At 50.7% G+C, this 18,874-nt stretch overlaps 1 protein-coding gene across 3 annotated transcripts in view; it reads left to right on the forward strand.

Annotated features, from left to right (window-relative positions):
* NOS1 (nitric oxide synthase 1) overlaps window positions 1–18,874 on the forward strand; it is a 121,092-nt gene that overhangs the window by 26,317 nt on the left and 75,901 nt on the right. For all 3 annotated transcript variants that reach the window (XM_070475306.1, XM_070475307.1, XM_070475304.1), the window contains exon 2: window positions 4,522–5,676. In XM_070475306.1, coding sequence (XP_070331407.1) covers window positions 4,952–5,676 — 725 coding nt within the window. In that variant the 5' untranslated portion in view covers window positions 4,522–4,951. The remainder of the gene's footprint in view (window positions 1–4,521; window positions 5,677–18,874) is intronic.

Here is an 18,874-nt window from a genome sequence, read left to right on the forward strand (position 1 = left end):
GGATACCCAGTACCCACCCGTCTCCCTGTATTCTGTGCCGCGTATCATGAGCGGCGTGAGATTTCTCTGTGCTTTCAAGCCTCAGCCCCCTCCTGGCACATGACGTGCCTTTGGAGAGGCTGCGACAGAGTAGCAAGCGCACTGAGTCAAGGGCAGGAGCTGGAGCCATTACATATTACAGGACAATGGTAAGAAGCCGTTTCTTCTGCACGCTCGCTCTGTGACATTACTGAAACCCATGCACTTCCTATTTTATTCAATCCTCCCAGTTACCCAGGGAGTGAAGAATTACTTAAGGAGCCCATTTTACACATACGGAAACTGAGGTTCAGAGAAAATAAAGAACTCACCCAGAAACACACAGATAGAGCCAGAAAGGGCCTTAAAGATCTTCCCTGTGGCAGCCGTCCACAGGGAGGGGGCCAGCCGTCCCGGAGGCCCAGGTTTGAGGACACACTGTGGATACTTGGCATTCACAAAGCAGGACAGACGTGTCTCCATCTAGCATCTTAGCATATACTTTGCGGATGTCAAACCTGATCCTGGACAGGACGGGGGTGAAGACGTATTTGAGGGGAGGGAAAAGAGGGATATTATTAAGGGGGGTTGTCCTTAAAATTAGGATTGTCCCTGATGAAGGTTCAGAATCCACTTGCTTAGACCTAGAGCTTGTTTACCCCCCACCCTGTCTCTCAGCAGATGCTGAATATCACTGCCTCACTGAAGCCCTGCCTCTTTCCATTCCTTCTAAAGATCAAGTTGTCTTTCTAGGGACAAGGTCTAAAAAACAGCACTTCAATTTCCCAATTCCCATCCAGCCAGCAGCCCTGCCCCCATCCCCCCCACCCCTCCCCCCTGCCAATTTAGAAAGCAGCTGAGGAAGAGAGAGGAGAAGCTAGGAGTGACCAGGGAGATCTGCGGGCTTGCCTTATTTCTTTTTTCTTAAGCCAAGTCCCAGCTCTGTCCTTCGGTAAGTTGTGTTTTTCTTATTTATTTTTTATTGAAGGATAATTACTCTACAGAATTGTATTGTTTTCTGTCAAACCTCAACATGAATCAGCCATAGGTATACATATATCCCCTCTCTTTTGAACCTCCCTCCCATCTCCCTCCCCATCCCACCCCTCTAGGTTGATACAGAGCCCCTGTTTGAGTTTCCTGAGCCATGCAGCAAATTCCCGTTGGCTATCCATTTTACATATGGTAATTTAAGTTTCCATGTTACTCTCCATACATCTCACCCTCTCCTCCCCTCTCCCCATGTCCATAAGTCTGTTCTCTATGTCTGTTTCTCCACTGTTGCCCTGTAAATAAATTCTTCAGTACCATTTTTCTAGATTCCATACATATGCATTAGAATATGGTATTTATCTTTCTCTTTCTGACTCACGTCACTCTGTATAATAGGTTCTAGGTTCATCCACCTCATTAGAACTCACATGAGTTCCTTTTTATGGCTGAGTAATATTCCATGTCGCTCAGTCATGTCCGACTTGTTTGCGACCCCATGGACTATAGCTCGCCAGGCTCCTCTGCTCATGGAATTTCGCAGGCAAGAATACTGGAGTAGGTTGCCATTTCCTCCTCCAGGGGATCTTCCCAACCCAGGGATCGAACCCATGTCTCCTCCATCTCCTGCACTGGCGGGCGGATTCTTTACCACTGAGCCACCTGGGAAGCCATTGTGTATGTGCATCACGACTCCTTTATCCATTCATCTGTCAGTGGACTTCTAGGTTGCTTCCATGTCCTAACTATTGTAAATAGTGCTGCAGTGAACAGTGGGATGCATTTGTCTCTTTCGATTTTAGTTCCCTCAGGGTGTGTGCCTAGGAGTGGGATTGCTGGGTCATGTGGTGGTTTTATTCCTAGGTTTTAAGGACTGTCCATACTGTCTTCCATAGTGGCCGTATCAATTTACATTCCCACCAACAGTGCAAGAGCATTCCTTTTTCTCCACACCCTCTCCAGCATTTTTTAATGCAGTGTTTTTTTTTTAATGCAATGTCTCAACTAGTTATTTTTCTTCATAATTTTATTTCTTTTTGGCTGTGTTGGGTCTTTGTTGCTGTGCAGGCTTTTCTCTGGTTGCGAGGAGTGGGGGCTACTCTCTGGTTGCGATGCAGGCTTCTCACTGTGGTGGCTCTCTTGCTGCAGACCACGGGGCTCCAGGGCAAGCAGGCTTCGGTAACTGTGGCCTGTGGGCTCCGTAGTAGTGGTTCCCAGGCTCTAGAGCACAGGCTCAGTAGTGGTGGTGCACAGGCTTAGTTGTTCTACGGCCCACGGGATCTTCCCAGATCAGGGATTAAGCCATGTCATCTGCATTGGCAGGTGGATTCTTTACCACTGAGCCACCAGGAAGGTCCCTTTGGTAAGTTCTGGCTGAAGCCAGTATGGGGTGGAAGCAAGCTGGGTGCCCCTACCTCCCGAAGAGCTCACCATCAAGTCCCTTCTTGAATTAAAGAATGGAGCCCAATGCCAAACTAGAACACTCAAGAGATTTGGAGGTCCCAGCTGTCTCTGCCTTCAACTAAACAATGAGCATCCTGGGTTTGGTACCCGAAAGAAATGGGTACCATGAGAGCTCTGGGAGAGTTAAGGAAACCAGAGCCCAGGGTGGGGGCAGATAGGGAGGTGGACCAATTCTCCCCAGTGAGGAAGGACATAGCAATTTGGGCTGGTTTTCTCTGCAAGCCAGAAGGCCAGCAGCAAGATGCCGAAAGACTCTCAGCCTGTCAACACACGGGCCACACAGGCTCACACAGCAGAGAAATGACACAGCAGGAGGGCGATGCATGAATACACAGACACACACACACATACAGCGATGCCAGATGGAGAAAGCAGCCCAGGCTGGGTCTGGGTATTCATGACTCCCTCACCCACACAGAGGGGCTGGCGGAGTTACATAATGCAAGCTGCAAAAGGGAGAGGCTGAACTTGCTAACCACCACCCTCCCTTGAGGGGGATCTGGGAGGTAGCACCTCTTTCTCGGGGTGCAGGGGGAGTTATCCTCACCCACCCCCTGCTTTCAGAGGCAGCAGGAGTTTATCGTCTGCCTCAGCCCTGGGGTGACCCTGGAAAGTGGCTAAAAGGGAAACAAGGGAGTGTCGCTTTGTCAGTAGCAGCAGATAAGGGCTCGCTCCTTGGGCGAAGGAGTTTTGAGGATGCTGACGGCAAGGGGTGCCAGGGCAGAGAAGAGATGGAGGCTGGAGCTGGAGGGTAGGAAAAGAGATGAAGGGATTTCTGCTACCTCCCACCCTGCCCCACTCTACCCGTAACCCACAGGTCACCTGCCCCAACCCAGACACATAAGATGTGCTTCCATAGCTGCTCACTGGGCCCATGCCATGGGTGCACACACCTCATCTGGGCTACAGCATCTTCAGTTGGCCTCCCTGTGGTCCTTCGGTACTCCAACCGCTTCTCTGAGTCTGGTGAAGTTGGTGGGAGTCGCAAAAGTCACTAGATTATAAATTGTTAAAAACTAGAGTGTTTAAAAGCTCAGACTCAAGAATGGAGCAGATCTGAATTCAAATCCTCCCCCCACCATCCTTCTCCACCTGACCTTGGACAAGCCACTGAACCTTCCCAAGCTTCAGTCTTCTCATCTGTTGAAGGGTGAACTGTGAAGATCAAAGGAGGAAAAAAATACACTGTACAAACATATGCACTCAATGAGTGTTCACTGTCTTTTGGGATTTTTCTTGTTCCACAAATATTTGTTGCACACCAGCTCTGTGTTTATCTAACCCTAGGGGGACACAGTCCACACCTCCTAATGTTTCTCTGTTAGGATTTCAGACAGTCTGTGATACACAAATGCCCTCCAGAGTTTGACGTGGGCCTGTGTCTTTGGTATTTATTATACCAATTTTGGCTTATCATGGGATGGAGTGTGGCCAAGTCTGTCCTTTTGAACCTGAAATAAGTGAATCATTACAAAAATGATGGTCCTAAAGTCCAGCTGACTTCCCTCATCCGTGTTTCTGTAGAAGGTGACATCATTTCCTGTTGATGGGTTTGCACTGGGGGCTTTGGGAATGGTGGGAATGGAGAGCCCCACACCCTGCAGTCTTGTCGGCCAAGCTCCTGACCTGAGGATGGAAAAATATTGTAAAAAGCAGAGAGGCAATGGCTGCATGACAGGGTTGGAGTGCTGACTTCTTCCAGTGAAAAAAAGATGAGAGGTCTTAGGGTTCTTGCCATTTGATTTCTGGGGCTGACTCCTCAGTGGTTTCCCCAAGGAGCCCCCCTGTCTCACAGGACTTTGATCATGGAAATGAAACCAAGCAATATGCAGCCACCTGTGAGTGTGCCCGCCCGCCCCTCACCCCAGAGGAAGAAGAATTTTGTGTCTAGGTTGTCATCAGAACTCCAGAGCATCTTATGGCTAGACTTCTCAATTGGCTGCGTTTTTCTTGTTGGTTTTAAAGGTGGTCTTGGGCATCCCATATCCATCTCTCTTTTTTTTTTTTAATCCTTTTCCTCCCCTCCCTTGTTCCTTCTCTTGACCTCAGGAAGCCCCGGATCGGATCTGCCTCTGACAGGCTGGCGATGCCCAGTGGGTAGTCCGCGCTAGCATGCGTCACCCCTAGGCACAGCCACCAGACACATCTCCTCCCGGATCCGCCTGACCTGTGGCGTAGGGACTCATCCCACCGCTTCCCCTGACGTCTGCCTGATCAACCATCGCTTCCTTAGAGACCGAGGACGGAGGCAGACGCAGGAAATCATGCCACCGACGGCCCGACAGCAATGAGCGAGTGACGCCGAGTTGACGTCAGAGGCACAGAAGACCAGCCGGAGAGCAGCTCCCCGTCCGGGCTCCAGCCCTGCAGCACCAGTCCCCCGGCTCCTCCCGGCGCAGCCTAAAGCCTGGCCGCTCCTGGGGACCTGGCCTCGGCCTGACCCGTTTTGAGGTCTGTGGACCCTTGGACACTAGACACCATGGAGAGCCACATGTTCAGCGTTCAGCAGATCCAACCCAACGTCATTTCTGTCCGCCTCTTCAAGCGCAAAGTGGGGGGCCTGGGGTTCCTGGTGAAGGAGAGGGTGAGCAAGCCACCTGTGATTGTCTCTGACCTGATCCGAGGGGGCGCCGCGGAGCAGAGCGGCCTCATCCAGGCCGGGGACATCATTCTCGCCGTCAACGGCCAGCCCTTGGTGGACCTGAGCTATGACAGCGCCCTGGAGGTGCTCAGGGGGATTGCCTCCGAGACCCACGTGGTTCTCATCCTCAGGGGCCCCGAGGGCTTCACCACGCACCTGGAGACCACCTTCACCGGGGATGGGACCCCCAAGACCATCCGGGTGACCCGGCCCCTGGGTCCCCCCACGGCAGCCGTTGACCTGTCCCACCAAGCGTCAGCCGGGAGAGAGCAGACGCTGGCGGTGGACGGGGCCATGGGTCCCGGCAATGGGCCCCAGCATGCGCCAGACCCAGGGCAGGAAGCCGGCTCGCTTGCCCATGCCAACGGCCTGGCTGCCAAGCCCCCAGGCCAGGACCCTGCCAAGAAAAGTGCCGGGGTCACCCTCCAGGGCAGCGGGGAGAACAATAAACTGCTCAAAGAGATAGAGCCTGTCCTGAACCTTCTCACCAGTGGGGGCAGAGCGATCAACGGAGGGGGACCTGCCAAGACAGAGACCAAGGATGTGGAAATCCAGGTGGACAGGTAAGCTCCTGGGGTACGTGTGTTGTACGCAAGCATGTGTGGCAACTCAGTCTCACAGCCCGGGAGCAAAGCTGAGTGTCTCAGGCATCCGAGCACACACACACCCACTTAACCCCCCTTGCTTCTTGCCCTGGAAATTGCCATTGCGAAATGCAATGGGCATGTCTAGTGCGTACCTCTTGCCATGAAACTCAGAGCTCATAACCATGGTAGCTGAGGCCCCATCTTCCAGCACCCCCACAAGGTGGGTATTTTTGCAATCCACATTTCAAGAGTGAGAAGACTGAGGCTCAGATGGTGCAGCCTTCCCTGAGGTCACTGCATGAGGAGAGGCACCTGGGCATGGCTGACCTGAGTGTGGATGGATGCTGAGAATCTGGGGAGAGAGAGGAAGAGCTGGGTGCTGGGCGACCCTCAGCCCAAACTGGCTCTCTCCTGGGGGCAGCCCATCCAGGGCAAGAAAACTTCAAAAGAGAGAAACTGGAGACAAAGTAGAGAATTAGTCCCCATTCCCCAAAACACTGGCATTGCTCCGATTACATGGAAGCTAAGACCAGCAGTTGAAGAACAGGGTACCAGAGACTTCCCTGGGGATCCAGTGGTTAAGGCCCCATGCTTCCCCTGCAGGGGCCACAGGCTCAATGCCTGGTCAGGAAACTAAGATCCCACATGCCGAGTGGTGTGGCCAAAAAATTAAAAAAAAAAAAAAAAAACCAGAACTGGGTACCAGCCCCTCTGTATTTGCCGGATTGGCATTTTCTGACCCTCTGGGGGAGGAGGGCGGCTGCACAGTCGGTGAGGAGCAGATGGGCCAGGTGGTGGGGAAATAGGAGACCCAGGAGACACAAGTTCGATCTTGGGTTGGGAAGATCCCCTGGAGTAGGAAAATGGCAACCCACTCCAGTATCCCTGCCTGAAAAATCCCATGAATAGAGGAGCCTGACAGGCTGCAGTCCAAAAGATCGCAAGGAGTTGGTCACAACTGAGCAACTGAGCAAACACACGCATGGAGGGGGGCAGGTTTTCTCTCTGCCTTCTTCCACTCCCCTCTAAGGTCTAGCACTGACACTACAGCCCACAGTGTTACTAGGCAGATCCTGTGAGCCACAGAGGGAGGCTCCAGCCTGAGGTCCCCAGAAATCCAGGCCAAGCTTTCCCAGTCCTCTTCTCTAGGACCCCTGAGAGTCCCAAGGGTGTTTAGAGGTCACTGGGAAATCCTGTGGGGACCTGAATTGACTAGCTCCCAGGCCCCTGCCTGTATTCATATAGGAAGTGTTCACAGAGGACCTGCTCTGTGCAGGTACTCTTTTGGGCCCTGGACTAGACAAGGACAAGTCCTCTGACTTTGGGGGGTGACTGAAATAGACAAACCCCCTGACTTGGGGAGCTTGCAGTGCAGTGGGGAAGCCAAAGAAGCAGCGAGATGTTAGAGCTGTAAATCATTAGTCATACGCGCTGAGGAGATAAATAGAGCGGGGAAAGGCTAGGAAGTGTTGGGGAAGGTAACATTGCAGGTGGAAAGCTGGCAGGTTGCACTAGGAAGGCAACGTGGGAGGACCCGGAGGAAGGGGCGGGGGGAGGCTCACAGCTGCAAGGGGGAGGGGCATCCAGGCAGAGGGAACGGCAGGTGCCAAGGTCCTGAGGTGCACTTGTGCCTGCATGGGACCCAGTCCTGGCACGGCAGCCCCCAGACCGCCCACTGTGCACCCCCATCTGTGGAAGCCCACCCTGGCCACCATTGCATCCTGGGACTTTTCCAGCATCTCACGCCTGGCCAGAAACTGAGCCAATGCCAGCAAGACCCCCAAAGAGGAATGTGGAGGCTCTGTCGGAAGGCCTGTGAGGAGGGCGACAGAGGGCACCCCCTGCCCGCCCAGCTCCCGCCTCCCACCCTCTCCTCCTCTCTCCTGCGAGTTCCCCACAGACACCCTGGAGTCTCTGCCCCACTCTGGTCCCATCTCCACGAGAGACAGCGAGTCTTAGGCCCCGTACACAGGGCGTGGTGTGACCCTCTTGGTGAGACAGATGATTTGGGGGTCCCCAGTGGCCTAACGTCCATTTCCAGAGCTGGAGGCCAGGATCACATCCTCAGGGTTCTCCCAGTGGCAGTGACCTGGCATCTCATCCTCCCACAGCCAGCACAGGAGCCACCCCCCCCCCAGGCTAGAACCCACTTCCCAGGGGTCCCCATGTGACATGTGTCCCCTGTGACATGCTCGGTGGAGATGGCGGGTGTAGCTGTGAGGTAGTTTCTGGGCAGCCAATAGGCACTCCCAAGTCTCACCCCGTGGGCTTGAGTTCTAAGGCAGCTAGAGACTCCAGAATCAATCACTGGCCTGCTTTTCCAGGCGGCGTCGGAAGTGCCCGTCCTCAGAGGCTCCTGGGCATGGCCTCTCCCCGCTGAATCCTATACGTGCCCCGCCCATCCTCAGCACCGCCTCTTGCAGAAGCAGGAGTGAGACCATGAATAGGACCATCTCACCTTGCTTGCCAGTGGAGCCCCTGGGTCTAATGTCCCGTATGCTTGGTTCTGATTCTCAGCTAGGCGTGGGGTGTGAGCCTCAGAACCCCATGGGCTGTTTCAGCCCCACCCCGGCCCCAGAGTCTGACTCTCCAGTTATGATGTAGAGAAGTCCCTGCTATAGGTGGGAGCTGCATGCTCCATCCCAGGAGCAAATACTAGCAAATACCCTCTCCTAGCCTGCAGTCTAGGACATAAAGGCTGAGGACAGGACCCCAGGCTGGGATGAGGTCCTTGAGTCCCATGAACTTTAACGGGAGCCCACTTGGTAGCCAGGCCCCCAGGGGCCTCTCCAAACACCACCTTGGGGAAGCAGCCTTTGTGTCCCCAAGAATGAGGGAGAGATAGACCCGTCTGCCTGGGGGTGCTGCTCCCACAGACCCATTTCCCACCTCAGGAGGTGACATCTGAGCTCTCAGCTGCCCTGAGAGCATCAGGGAACTCCCTCTAGGGACCCAGCATCACCTTCAGTGTGATTGACCACAAGTAGCTGAAAAAACTGCTTTGGTAGAGATACATTTTGGGAGAAAGTGACCCAGGGCAAGTATGTGCCTCCACAAAAGCCACTGAGATGAATGGCTCTAAGGATGAGTAATATTGTGTAATAGCATGTATTCCCCCCCGACTCCATGGCTGGATGCAAAGCTCCCCCCCTTCACTCTGTTTTTTTAACAAATATTTTGAAATGCCCCCTTCACTAACCAGAAGCTCCTTCATGGAGCACGTAGCCTACCCACACTTTACATTTTTTAAATCAGTATAATGCCCTAACGATAAAATAAAGGTGATAGAGCATAAAAGTCATTTGTAATGAAAGAGCCTATAATTTAACATATCAGCGCACAGGCACGGCTCCACCGGAATGTCACATGTTGGCACCTAAAGATAGAATCGCTGCAAACACGATGCAGATTGACACAGGTGTGTTGTGTTGGCAACTCAGACGCCACCTGCAACACAGCGTCGCCTTGGTGATGCGATTTTCCCAAATGGCGAATGATTCCTGGTAAAACGATAAATCCCAATAGTTGCAAGTTCAGTAGAATTTAAAGTTGAATTTATACATAAACCCACATTGAGATTTTGGCTGAGAGATTGAAGCATGTTTCATGTTTTTGTTTTTGTTTTTAATCTAAGCAGATGTCCAGAGTTTGCAAGGCAGTCAGGACCCTTCCTCCTTGAGTGGGTTTGTCATTTGTGTTGCCAGGGTGTCCCTCACCCATGACATCACCTCCCTCCCACTGTGATGTCAGAAGCATCAGCCATCGTAACAACCACAAAAGCGCCCCCACAGGTTGCAAAGCTGTCTGCTCACGGCTAAAATAAGTGTCTCATTGTGAATCAGTGTCCCAAGTCAGGAAACGCAACTCCAGAGGCAGCATGTCGTTCGGAGCCCATCTCGGGGCTGCTGGCCTGGGAATGTTCAAGCCCCACAGCACACACGGCTGCCTGGAAATGACTCATCCTCCCAGGCCCATTTCCATCCAGGCTGCTTTTGGGGGTGGGGTCAGAGCAGCATCCTAGATGCATCCTAGCAGCTGGGTGACAGTGAAGCCAGCAGCCCGCTGGGCCCGGAGCCCCACGTCCGGGTCCCACTCGGCGTCGTGGCTTCTGGGTCCGAGCAGAGGCTGGGCCATCACTGGTTCTCAGCAGGACCTTGACTCCTCTGCTCTCTTGGCCTCGTTTTCCTCCTTCCGTCCTCTTTCCTCTTGGACCTGGACTTATTCCCTGCTGCAGCTAGTCCCTTTCCCTCAGGGGGCACCCCTGTCCTGTTGTTTGAGGTGTCAGCCCGTGTTTGGGGAGATAAGTGATGTTGACTTGAGACACAGTCTCCTCCCTTCATCCCAGGAGGAGGGAGGGGGCCCTGGCAGGCAGTGACAGCAGGTGAAGGGTGATCAGGAAGGGAGGCGGCGAATTCGGGGCCTTCTGTACTTGGGAGCGGTCACTTTAAAATGCTGCATGTCAGAGGATATCCAGGTTGCTCAGCTTGCTGCCCTGAAGGAGGGTTCTAAAGAGGCCAAGGTCCACGGTCCAGCATCCATCTGGACCAGCCGGCCAGCCACCTCGCCCTGCGCTCTGATAACTCCTCGTCCGCTTGCAGGGCCCTCCCTTGGTTACTTACAGGAGTACCTTCAAACAGTCACCTCTTTAGAACCTGTACGAATGCAGCTCCCAAAGTAGGACCTGTGGTTCTAGCCCCCGCCTTAGAAGAAGGAACTGAAGCTCAGAGAGGTGAAGCAACTTGCCCAGGGTCACACAGCACTGGCCACAGGATTCTCTCCAGTTTCCACCTAGAAATCTCACAGTGAGTGTCTAGAGTTTAAAAAGAAACCAGACAAGCAAATGTGGCTGGAGGAACAGAAGTCGATTTTAACCCTAGAGAATCAGCTTTTTTGTGGGGAGGGGGCCTCCTCCTGTGACAAGCCTGAGTTTCATCCCCATCATGTTAGTCAGCCTCTGCTGAGCACTCCAGGTGGGCCTGGCCCCAGGCTATGGTTTTCACATCAAGTAATTCACTTCCTGCACATAGCACCCCATTTTCCTGATAGGAAACCAAGGCTCAGAGAGGTGCAGTCACTTGTGCCAGGTCACACAGCCAGCCTGCAGCAAAGCCAGAACTTGAGCCTAAGCGAACGTTCTTGACCTCTACTAAGCTTGTAGATTGCACTCTTGGCCACAGTGCCCTTAACCACTAGCCATCAAATTTCTGAGGATATCAGAGTATTTTCTCAGCCTGGAGGGGAAACCAAGGCCCTGAGGTTGCCATCTACTAAAGACAGCCTCCCTAGAGAGATGACCTCAGATCAACCAATGTCAGCACTGATGCCAGGACTGTCTGCCTTAGAGACCCTCCTCCTAGGCTGCACTTGACCTTTCTCATGGCTGTGGATCACTCTGGTGGCATTTTCATTTTTTCTTTTCTACTGTTTTTTTTTTTAATTCTTTCTCTTTTGGGGGGCATTTTTCAACTCAGGAATTAACTCTGATAACTTTGCCATCATGCAGAATCTGGGAGCAACTTTTCATGCTCACCCTGACCGTTCGAGTGTGAGTGACTTCCAGCACCGTCCCCCCACCACCATGCATTCTTTCCCAGGCAGGGGACAGGGGTCCTATTTATACCAGTTAATGCACTTGCTCTGTGCCCTACTCCCATGGATGTCCCTGCCACCTGGTCTAGTGGGCACCCAGCCCCTCATTCTGGAAGAGAAATAAGCTCACTCACCTCAAATTGCATGTCACTGATGGCTTCTCAGCATCTCTCAGTCACTGGATATTTATGGAGCATCTATTCTGCCTCAGATACTGTCCTCAGAGCTGGGGATCCACTGATGATCCACTACAGAGTCATCTCATAGACAACACGCAAGGAATAATAAATAGACACATGCAGTTGTTTTAGATAGTGATATGTGCTGCGAAGGAGATAATATAGTGGTTTCAAGAGAAGTGGCTTGGGGCTGGGTAGCATGTTAGATTGGAAGGATGGGGAAAACCTCTCTGCAGGCATCTGTACCAAGGCCAGAACCATGCAAAATCTAGGCAGGTGTGTTCCTGGAAGAGGGCACAGCAGGAGCAAAGGTCCTGAGGCAGGAACGAGGTTGGGATGTTCAAGGAACTAAAGGGAGGCCTTGAGTGTAGCAAGTAGGAGGAGAGTGATAAGCAGTAAGGTCAGACAGACACCGGGGCAGGACCATCAACCATCCCCCCCTCGCTCGTTGTATCCACCATCATTCCTGTGGCTGCTAACGTATGACCACAACGTTGGTGCCTCAAAACAACACACCTTGGAACTTCCCTGGTGGTTCAGTGGTTAAGAATCCACCTTGCAATGCAAGGGACATGGGTTCAATCCCTGGTTGGGGCACTAAGATCCCACATGCCATGGGGCATAACCAAAAAACTTTTTCTTGAAAAGTAAATTTGTGGCAAAACAGATACATCAAGATATTTTACATTAAAACCTATCCCCAGCCTCTCAGAAAAAAAAAAAAGATATATCAGAGGGGCTGTTAGCAAGAAGTCACATCCCAGTAAGACAATCGGCCTCAGGAGCTGGGATCCAAATTCAGCCCCATCCCCCCTAGCCTGGGACCTACAGACATGAGTTGGAGAATCCTGCCCAGCTTTTGTGATCTTAGGAATGAGAGTCATGGTTGTTTCTGAGCCCAGAGGCCCTCACCTCACTTCTCAGCTGCAGCGCTAACCATGGAATTCCTGCTCTGAAGAGTGTACCTTTACCAATAACCACCCCCCCAACTCCAGCATGATAGAATCTAGAAGGAAAGCTGCACAGAAACCCCACACCTGCTTGCACAGCCCCCCAAATCTTCCTGCTTTGACTCAGCTCTCAGAATCTGCAACCAGGTAGAAGCAGAAGCCAAAGACCATTGGAGTGTGGAGGGCGAGCCGGGGGAGTCGGAGAGAGCGTGGTGTCTGCGGAGAGACGCGGGCAGGGCTTCCTGCCAGGACCAGCTGCTCCTCGGCGGCCTCCTCGCCTGGTTGGGCCAGAGCTGGCGGCCCCCACCTCCAGGCTGCACCCTGCATCCAGGCCTAGCCCACCTGCTCCCCATCCTGGGTCCTTGGTCGGGGGAGATTAGTGGTCAGCATGGGGCCAACCGATACACCTGCAGACTGCCTGTGGAGTCCAGCCTGGGACCCCCATCCCCATGCCTGAGAGATCAGGGAGCCTCAGTTGGAAGGATCTAGCAAAGATCCTCAGAAGGTTTAGAGATGCTAGACCGACTCTTGGCTTGAGTATGAGGATCCAACTAGTGAAGTGGAAGGAAAGGGCTTTAGTTTAGTTCTTGGCAAGAAGCACAGAAGATGCTCGCCAGGTAGGAGGGAGAGCCTCACACTAAGGCAGGGGGCGGGGGGGAGAAGAGCTGGGGGAGGGCGGCGCTTCTATCCAGGAGGGCACCTGGCTGCTCACTGCACCAGTTTTGCCCAGAGTTCTCCCAGGGAAATGGGTCTTCACAGCTGTCTTTGGCTGATGTAGGTGCTTTTGACAATGCAGAGTCCAGGCTTCCCACTATTTCAGACTCTCCGGAGATGGGCTAGGGGAAATTTTAACAAGCCTCTCAGTTGATTCTGATGTACCCTGACGTTTGAGAACCACCAGGCTTGACCACATGATGGCTCTGGCCTTGCTGGTCTGCCACAATGCCAGGTTCACTGGAGGATGTCTTTTCAGGGGAATAAAAACACCAAGTAGATGTGGGAGCCGCTGAGTGAGGGCAGGTTCCTCAGTCCCGTCTGGGAACAAGGGACAACTAGTAAATAAATCCTCATAGACCCCCGGGTGGGTATGGATCAAGGATGGGAGAGCTGAGAAGCATGGGTTTGGGTTCCTTGATTGAAGCTAAGCCCTGCTTCTCAATAGGGAGGAGTCTAGTTCCTCCCCTTCCCACGGGGACATTGATCAATGTCCTGGGATGTTTTCATTTGTCACAGCTGGTGATAGAGATGTTACTGGTGTCTAGTGAGGAGAGACCAAGGATGCTGTTAAACATTCTCCAATGCACAGGGCAGCCCCCACCACAAAGAATTATCTGAACCCAAATTCCAGTAGTTACAGGCTGAGAATTTCTGATCTAAACCAAGATCCCTGAGGCAGCTGGGCAGGACCAAGACTCAAAAGTAACTGGCCAAGGAGAGTCACCATTCAGGCTTCTCAGAAGTCAAGCCAGGCCCCATCTACCTCCATCTGTGGGCTCCCAATGTATTTACTTAAATGAAGAAATGATAACCCGGAGTTACCAAAATTGCATTTAGTGGACAACATATTCACTACCTACCTACCTACCCACCACGTCATTTGGGGTGAAACATTCGGTATCTAAATTTGAGGTTCTTCATGAGTGTAAAATCCAATCAAATGCCCCCCCTAAGCCCTGTTCTCAGTGATTCTCAATGAGGAAGGCAGCGAGAAAGAGACATTTGATTGCAAAACGTCCTCTGCTTCTCACTGGTGGTGTGATCTTGACAAGTTAACTAATCTCTCTGGACTTCAATCACCACAAGTTAAATGTTAGTCGCTCAGTGGTGTCCAACTGTTTGCAACCCCATGGACTGTAGCCCAGCAGGTTCCTCTGTCCATGGGATTCTCCAGGCAAGAATACTGGAATGGGTAGCCATTCTTTTCTCCAGGGGATCTTCCTGACCCAGAGATCAGATACAGTTCATGTTTGGTCAGAGCTGACTGTATACTAGGCATTTTACAAGCATGATCTTATTTAACTCCCAGGGGAGGTGGTGTGTGAAATGGGCCTTGTAAGGGTGAGTAGGAGTTGACTCTTAACAGAGGGGAGATGAAAGGGCATTCCAGGGAGGGCAAGGATAGATGTAGGGGTGGACATGGTGTGCTCCCTGGCAAGAGAGGAGAGTGGAGGTCGGGGCTAAGAATGATGGAAGGTGGGAGTCTGGAAAGGAAGCACAGAATTCCCAAATCCCTGGGCTCCGTGAACAAGACATAATAGCTCAATGGGCAATTACTCAGCCATAAGAAAGAATGAAATAATGCCATTTGCAGCAACATGGATAGACCTAGAGAATATCGTACTGAGTGAAGTAAGTCAGACAAAGACAAATACCATATAATACCACTTATATGTGGAATCTGAAAAAATGATACAAATGAACTTATTTACAAAACAGAAATAGACTCATAGGTGTAGAAAACAAATTTATCTAGCAGAGGGGGGGGATAAATTAAGAGTGTGGGATTAACATTTGCACACTACTGTATAGAAAAGTTTTTTTAAAAAAAGCAAGGTTGTACTGCATAACACAGGAAACTATACTTAGTATCTTCTAATAACCTATAATAGAAAGGAATCTGAAAACATGTGTGTGTCTGTATGTGTGTATCAGTGAATCAATTTGCTAGACACCTGAACTAACACAACATTGTAAATCAAATATACTCTCTGCTGTGCTGAGTAGCTCAGTGGTGTCTGACTTTTTGTGACCCCAGAGACTACAGCCCGCCAGGCTCCTCTGTCCATGGGATTCTCTAGGCAAGAATACTGGAGTGGGTTGCCATTTCCTACACCAGGGGATCTTCTCAACCGAGGGATCAAACCCATGGCTCCTGAAGCTCCTGCATTGGCAGGCAGATTTTTTACCACTGAGCCACCTGGGAAGCCTTATATATAATATATGTGCATATATATATATATATATATATATATATGCACATATATATGTGTATATGTAGTATATATATATGAACCCATGAAAAAGAAATGGCAACCCACTCCAATATCCTTGCCAGGGAAATCCCAGGGACAGAGCACCTTGGCAGGCTACAGTCCATGGAGTCCCAAAAGAGCTGAATACAACTTAATGATTAAACAATAGCAATATATGTATGTATAACTGAATCACCTTGCTGTACACTTGAAACTAATGCAGCATTGTAAGTCAACTATCCTTCAATTAAAAAAAAAAAAGTGTCTGAGTGCAGACATCCCTGCCTGTGCCCCCATAAGCCCCTGGGGAAGACGCCCCTTTCTCAGTTAGGAGCCGTATATGCCTTCAGTCTTTAGAGACATTAAGGCTTTGGCCAGCACCACACAGTGCTATAGCCACTAACTATATATGGCTAATTAAAGTGAAATAAAATTAAAAATTCAATTAATTCCTCAGTGACAATAGGTGCTTTTTTTTTTAGCCGAGCCACATAGGGGATCTTTGTTCCCCACCAAGGGATTGAACCCATGACCCCTGCAGTGGAAGCGCAGAGTCTTAACCGCTGGATGACAAGGGAAGTCCCTAAGTACATTTCAAGTATCCGGTTGCCTCGTGTGGTCCGTGGCTAAAATACCAAAAACGCAAGCAGACGTGGAATGTTTCCATTGACTCAGAAAGTTCTCCTAGACCGTGCTGACTTAGAGGAATCTTGACTGTTTTAGAAAGAACTAGCATTTTCCTTTCTCTGTTTCTGTCTGATCAGCCTACAGACACATCAGTAGTCAAAGCAGTAGCAGACGCCACAGGCTAAGTGCTGTGAGCCTTACCTCCTGTAATTGTTGCAGTAACCCCGGGAACTGGGTTTTATTATTAACCCTATTTTAGAGATGAGTATACTGAAAAATAGAAAGCTTAAGTGGCCAAAATATCCAAAGTCACACAGCTTACAACCGGCAAAGCTGAGAGTTGAACCCAGCTCCACCCAATCCACAGCCCGTGGATCCCACTGCCCGTACAAACCTAAAAAACAGACACATCCCAGGCTAAGCAAATTCCTGGCAATAAACTGCTCATCTTCCTCAAAGCTGACTTTTACTGAAAACCTGGGGCCGGGAGTGGGAATTCAGAATCGACGTAAATCTACTCCTGATTTTGTCCCTGGATGCAGAGAGGCAAAATAACTTCTTGTCAGATGCTGAAGGCTGTTCCCTGTGGTCTCATGTTAAAAATATTCTTGTTTTAAATTGGAGGGTAATTGCTTTCCAATGTTGTGTTGGCTTCTGCTGTACAATAAAGCAAGTCATACCCCTCCTTCTTGAGCCTCCCTCCCATCCACCCCCATCCCCCTCCTCCGGGTCATCGCGGAGCACGGGGCCTGGGCTCCCTGTGTTACTCAGAAGCTTCCCATCAGCTCTCTCTCGTACGCACGGTGCTGTATATATGTCCATGCTGCTCTCTGCTATTCTTGCCACCCTCTCCTTCCCCTGCCATGTCCTCAAGACCATCCTCTACACCTGCATCTCTATTCCTGCCAGGCTAACAGGCTCATCAGTACCATTTTCTAGATTCCATAGATATGTGTTAACATATAACATTTGCTTTTCTCTTTCTAACTGACTTCACTCTGTATAACAGGCTCTAGTTTCGTTCACCTCATTACAGTTGTCTCAAATAAAGAGATTCTTCCCCGGCTCATCACAGGGCTCTTATATAAGTTTGTGTTGACAAAACACTTCAAATATATTATTTAAACAAAAGTGTTAAAGGCTTTTTTTTTTAAAAAAAAAAAAGAGCAAAGGATGATGATAAAAGCACGTCTCCCTGCAGATTCACACAAGACAAGCTGTGTGAGCCATTTAAGAGCCACCTGGGAAATCGGACCCTGTAATCTTTGTAAACTGGCCTCATTCGGTGAGAGATGCTGGATTCCTAGCTCTTTAGCCTCTGGCTTATCCCGTGCATCCTGACTCGTTTTCCCAGTCTGTTTACAAAAAGGAAGGATCTGGGCCGAGCATCAGTCAGACCGAGTTTCAAATCCCAGCTCTGCTTTGTGTTTGCTGAGAAACCTCGGGAAATTAACATAACCTCTCTGGTCTCAGTTGTTGCATCTGTAAAATAGGGAGGCTTTTAATATCTGCTGAGAGGAATGAAATAACTTCTGTGCTGGTACCTGGTACATTACCAACACTCAAACAGCGCTAAACTCCTCTCTTCTCTGCTGATTCCCCACTTATGGTCACATGACATCCTTGGAGCTGGAGTTTTAGCACTGAGAGGGGCTGTGTGACATTTAGAACATCCGTCTCCGCAGACAATGGCTCTGTTTATCACCACGTAGGTAAACCGCTGGCTTGGGAAATGTCTGTAATCAAGAACCACTCCTGCTGTGTTTTGGTGACATTTTTAAGAGAGTAAAACATGATGTTCCCTCTTACAACTGCAGACCTCTCCAAGCAAGATGAGCAGAAGTGGTTTCAGCATGGGACCCCAGGACGCGGCCAGACAAAGCAAGGAGGGCCTTCTGGGTGGCTCTGTCCGAGCAGCCAGAGGGGCCATGTAGGCCCTTACACTCAGAACCTGGGCCCTGGCCCCTGAGACATCCCAAATGACCGTCAGCAGCAGGTTGGGAGCTGGGGGAATTTATGGAGCCAAGAGTCCCCGAAGCTGGGAACATAGGATGGAGAGCTGGATACGGCCAGCCTCCACACCTGAGACCAAAAGTGAGATGGACCACAGAGCAAGCCACATTGCCCAAAGTTGGGGAACAGACAGATGCCATCGAGTGAAATTGGGTGGGAGGGTTAGAGAGAGGCAGGCAGTTAGAAAGCAGGAGGGCAGAAGGATGGAGATGAGGTGGGGCCAGCTGGGAGGTCTGGATTTGATGCAGTCAGTCCTGTCTCAGCCACGACTTCCCTCCAGCTCAGAGGATGGTCAGCCTGTCTAGCCAAGATAGCCTCTTCCTGACCCTGTCTGAGTTCAAGGGCAGAGAGCCAGGAAAGCTTCATGGTTAGAGTCAGGAATAAGCCTGGGTTTGAACCCCAACTCCTTCAGCCCTGACTGTGAGACTTAGGTGAGTGGTTTAACCTCTCTCAGCATCAGTTTCCTCATCTGATAATAATTGCAAGGGTGGTGATGGTAGTAATGAACATGGTGATGGTCATGAAGATTCTGATGGGACGAAGGTGATGGTGATGAGAAGGATGAGAATGATTTTGGCAATAATGTTGGTGATAATGAAAATGATGATGTCAACATTGGTGTTGATGAGGGCACTTTTGATGGCTGTGGTGACAACAATGCTGATGCTGATAAGGAAAAGTTGGATGGTGATGTTAACAATCGTAAGAATGATGGTGCTGATGGTGGTGATGATAAGTGAGGGTAATAGTAACAGCCTCCTCTTCAGAATAAACGTGACGAGTAGGCTGGAAAACCAACTCAATGAACATGAATTTGAGCAAACTCTGGGAGATAGTGGAAGAC

This window comes from Odocoileus virginianus, chromosome 12 (genome assembly GCF_023699985.2).
Source record: "Odocoileus virginianus isolate 20LAN1187 ecotype Illinois chromosome 12, Ovbor_1.2, whole genome shotgun sequence".
In the NCBI taxonomy this organism is placed as follows: Eukaryota; Metazoa; Chordata; class Mammalia; order Artiodactyla; family Cervidae; genus Odocoileus; species Odocoileus virginianus.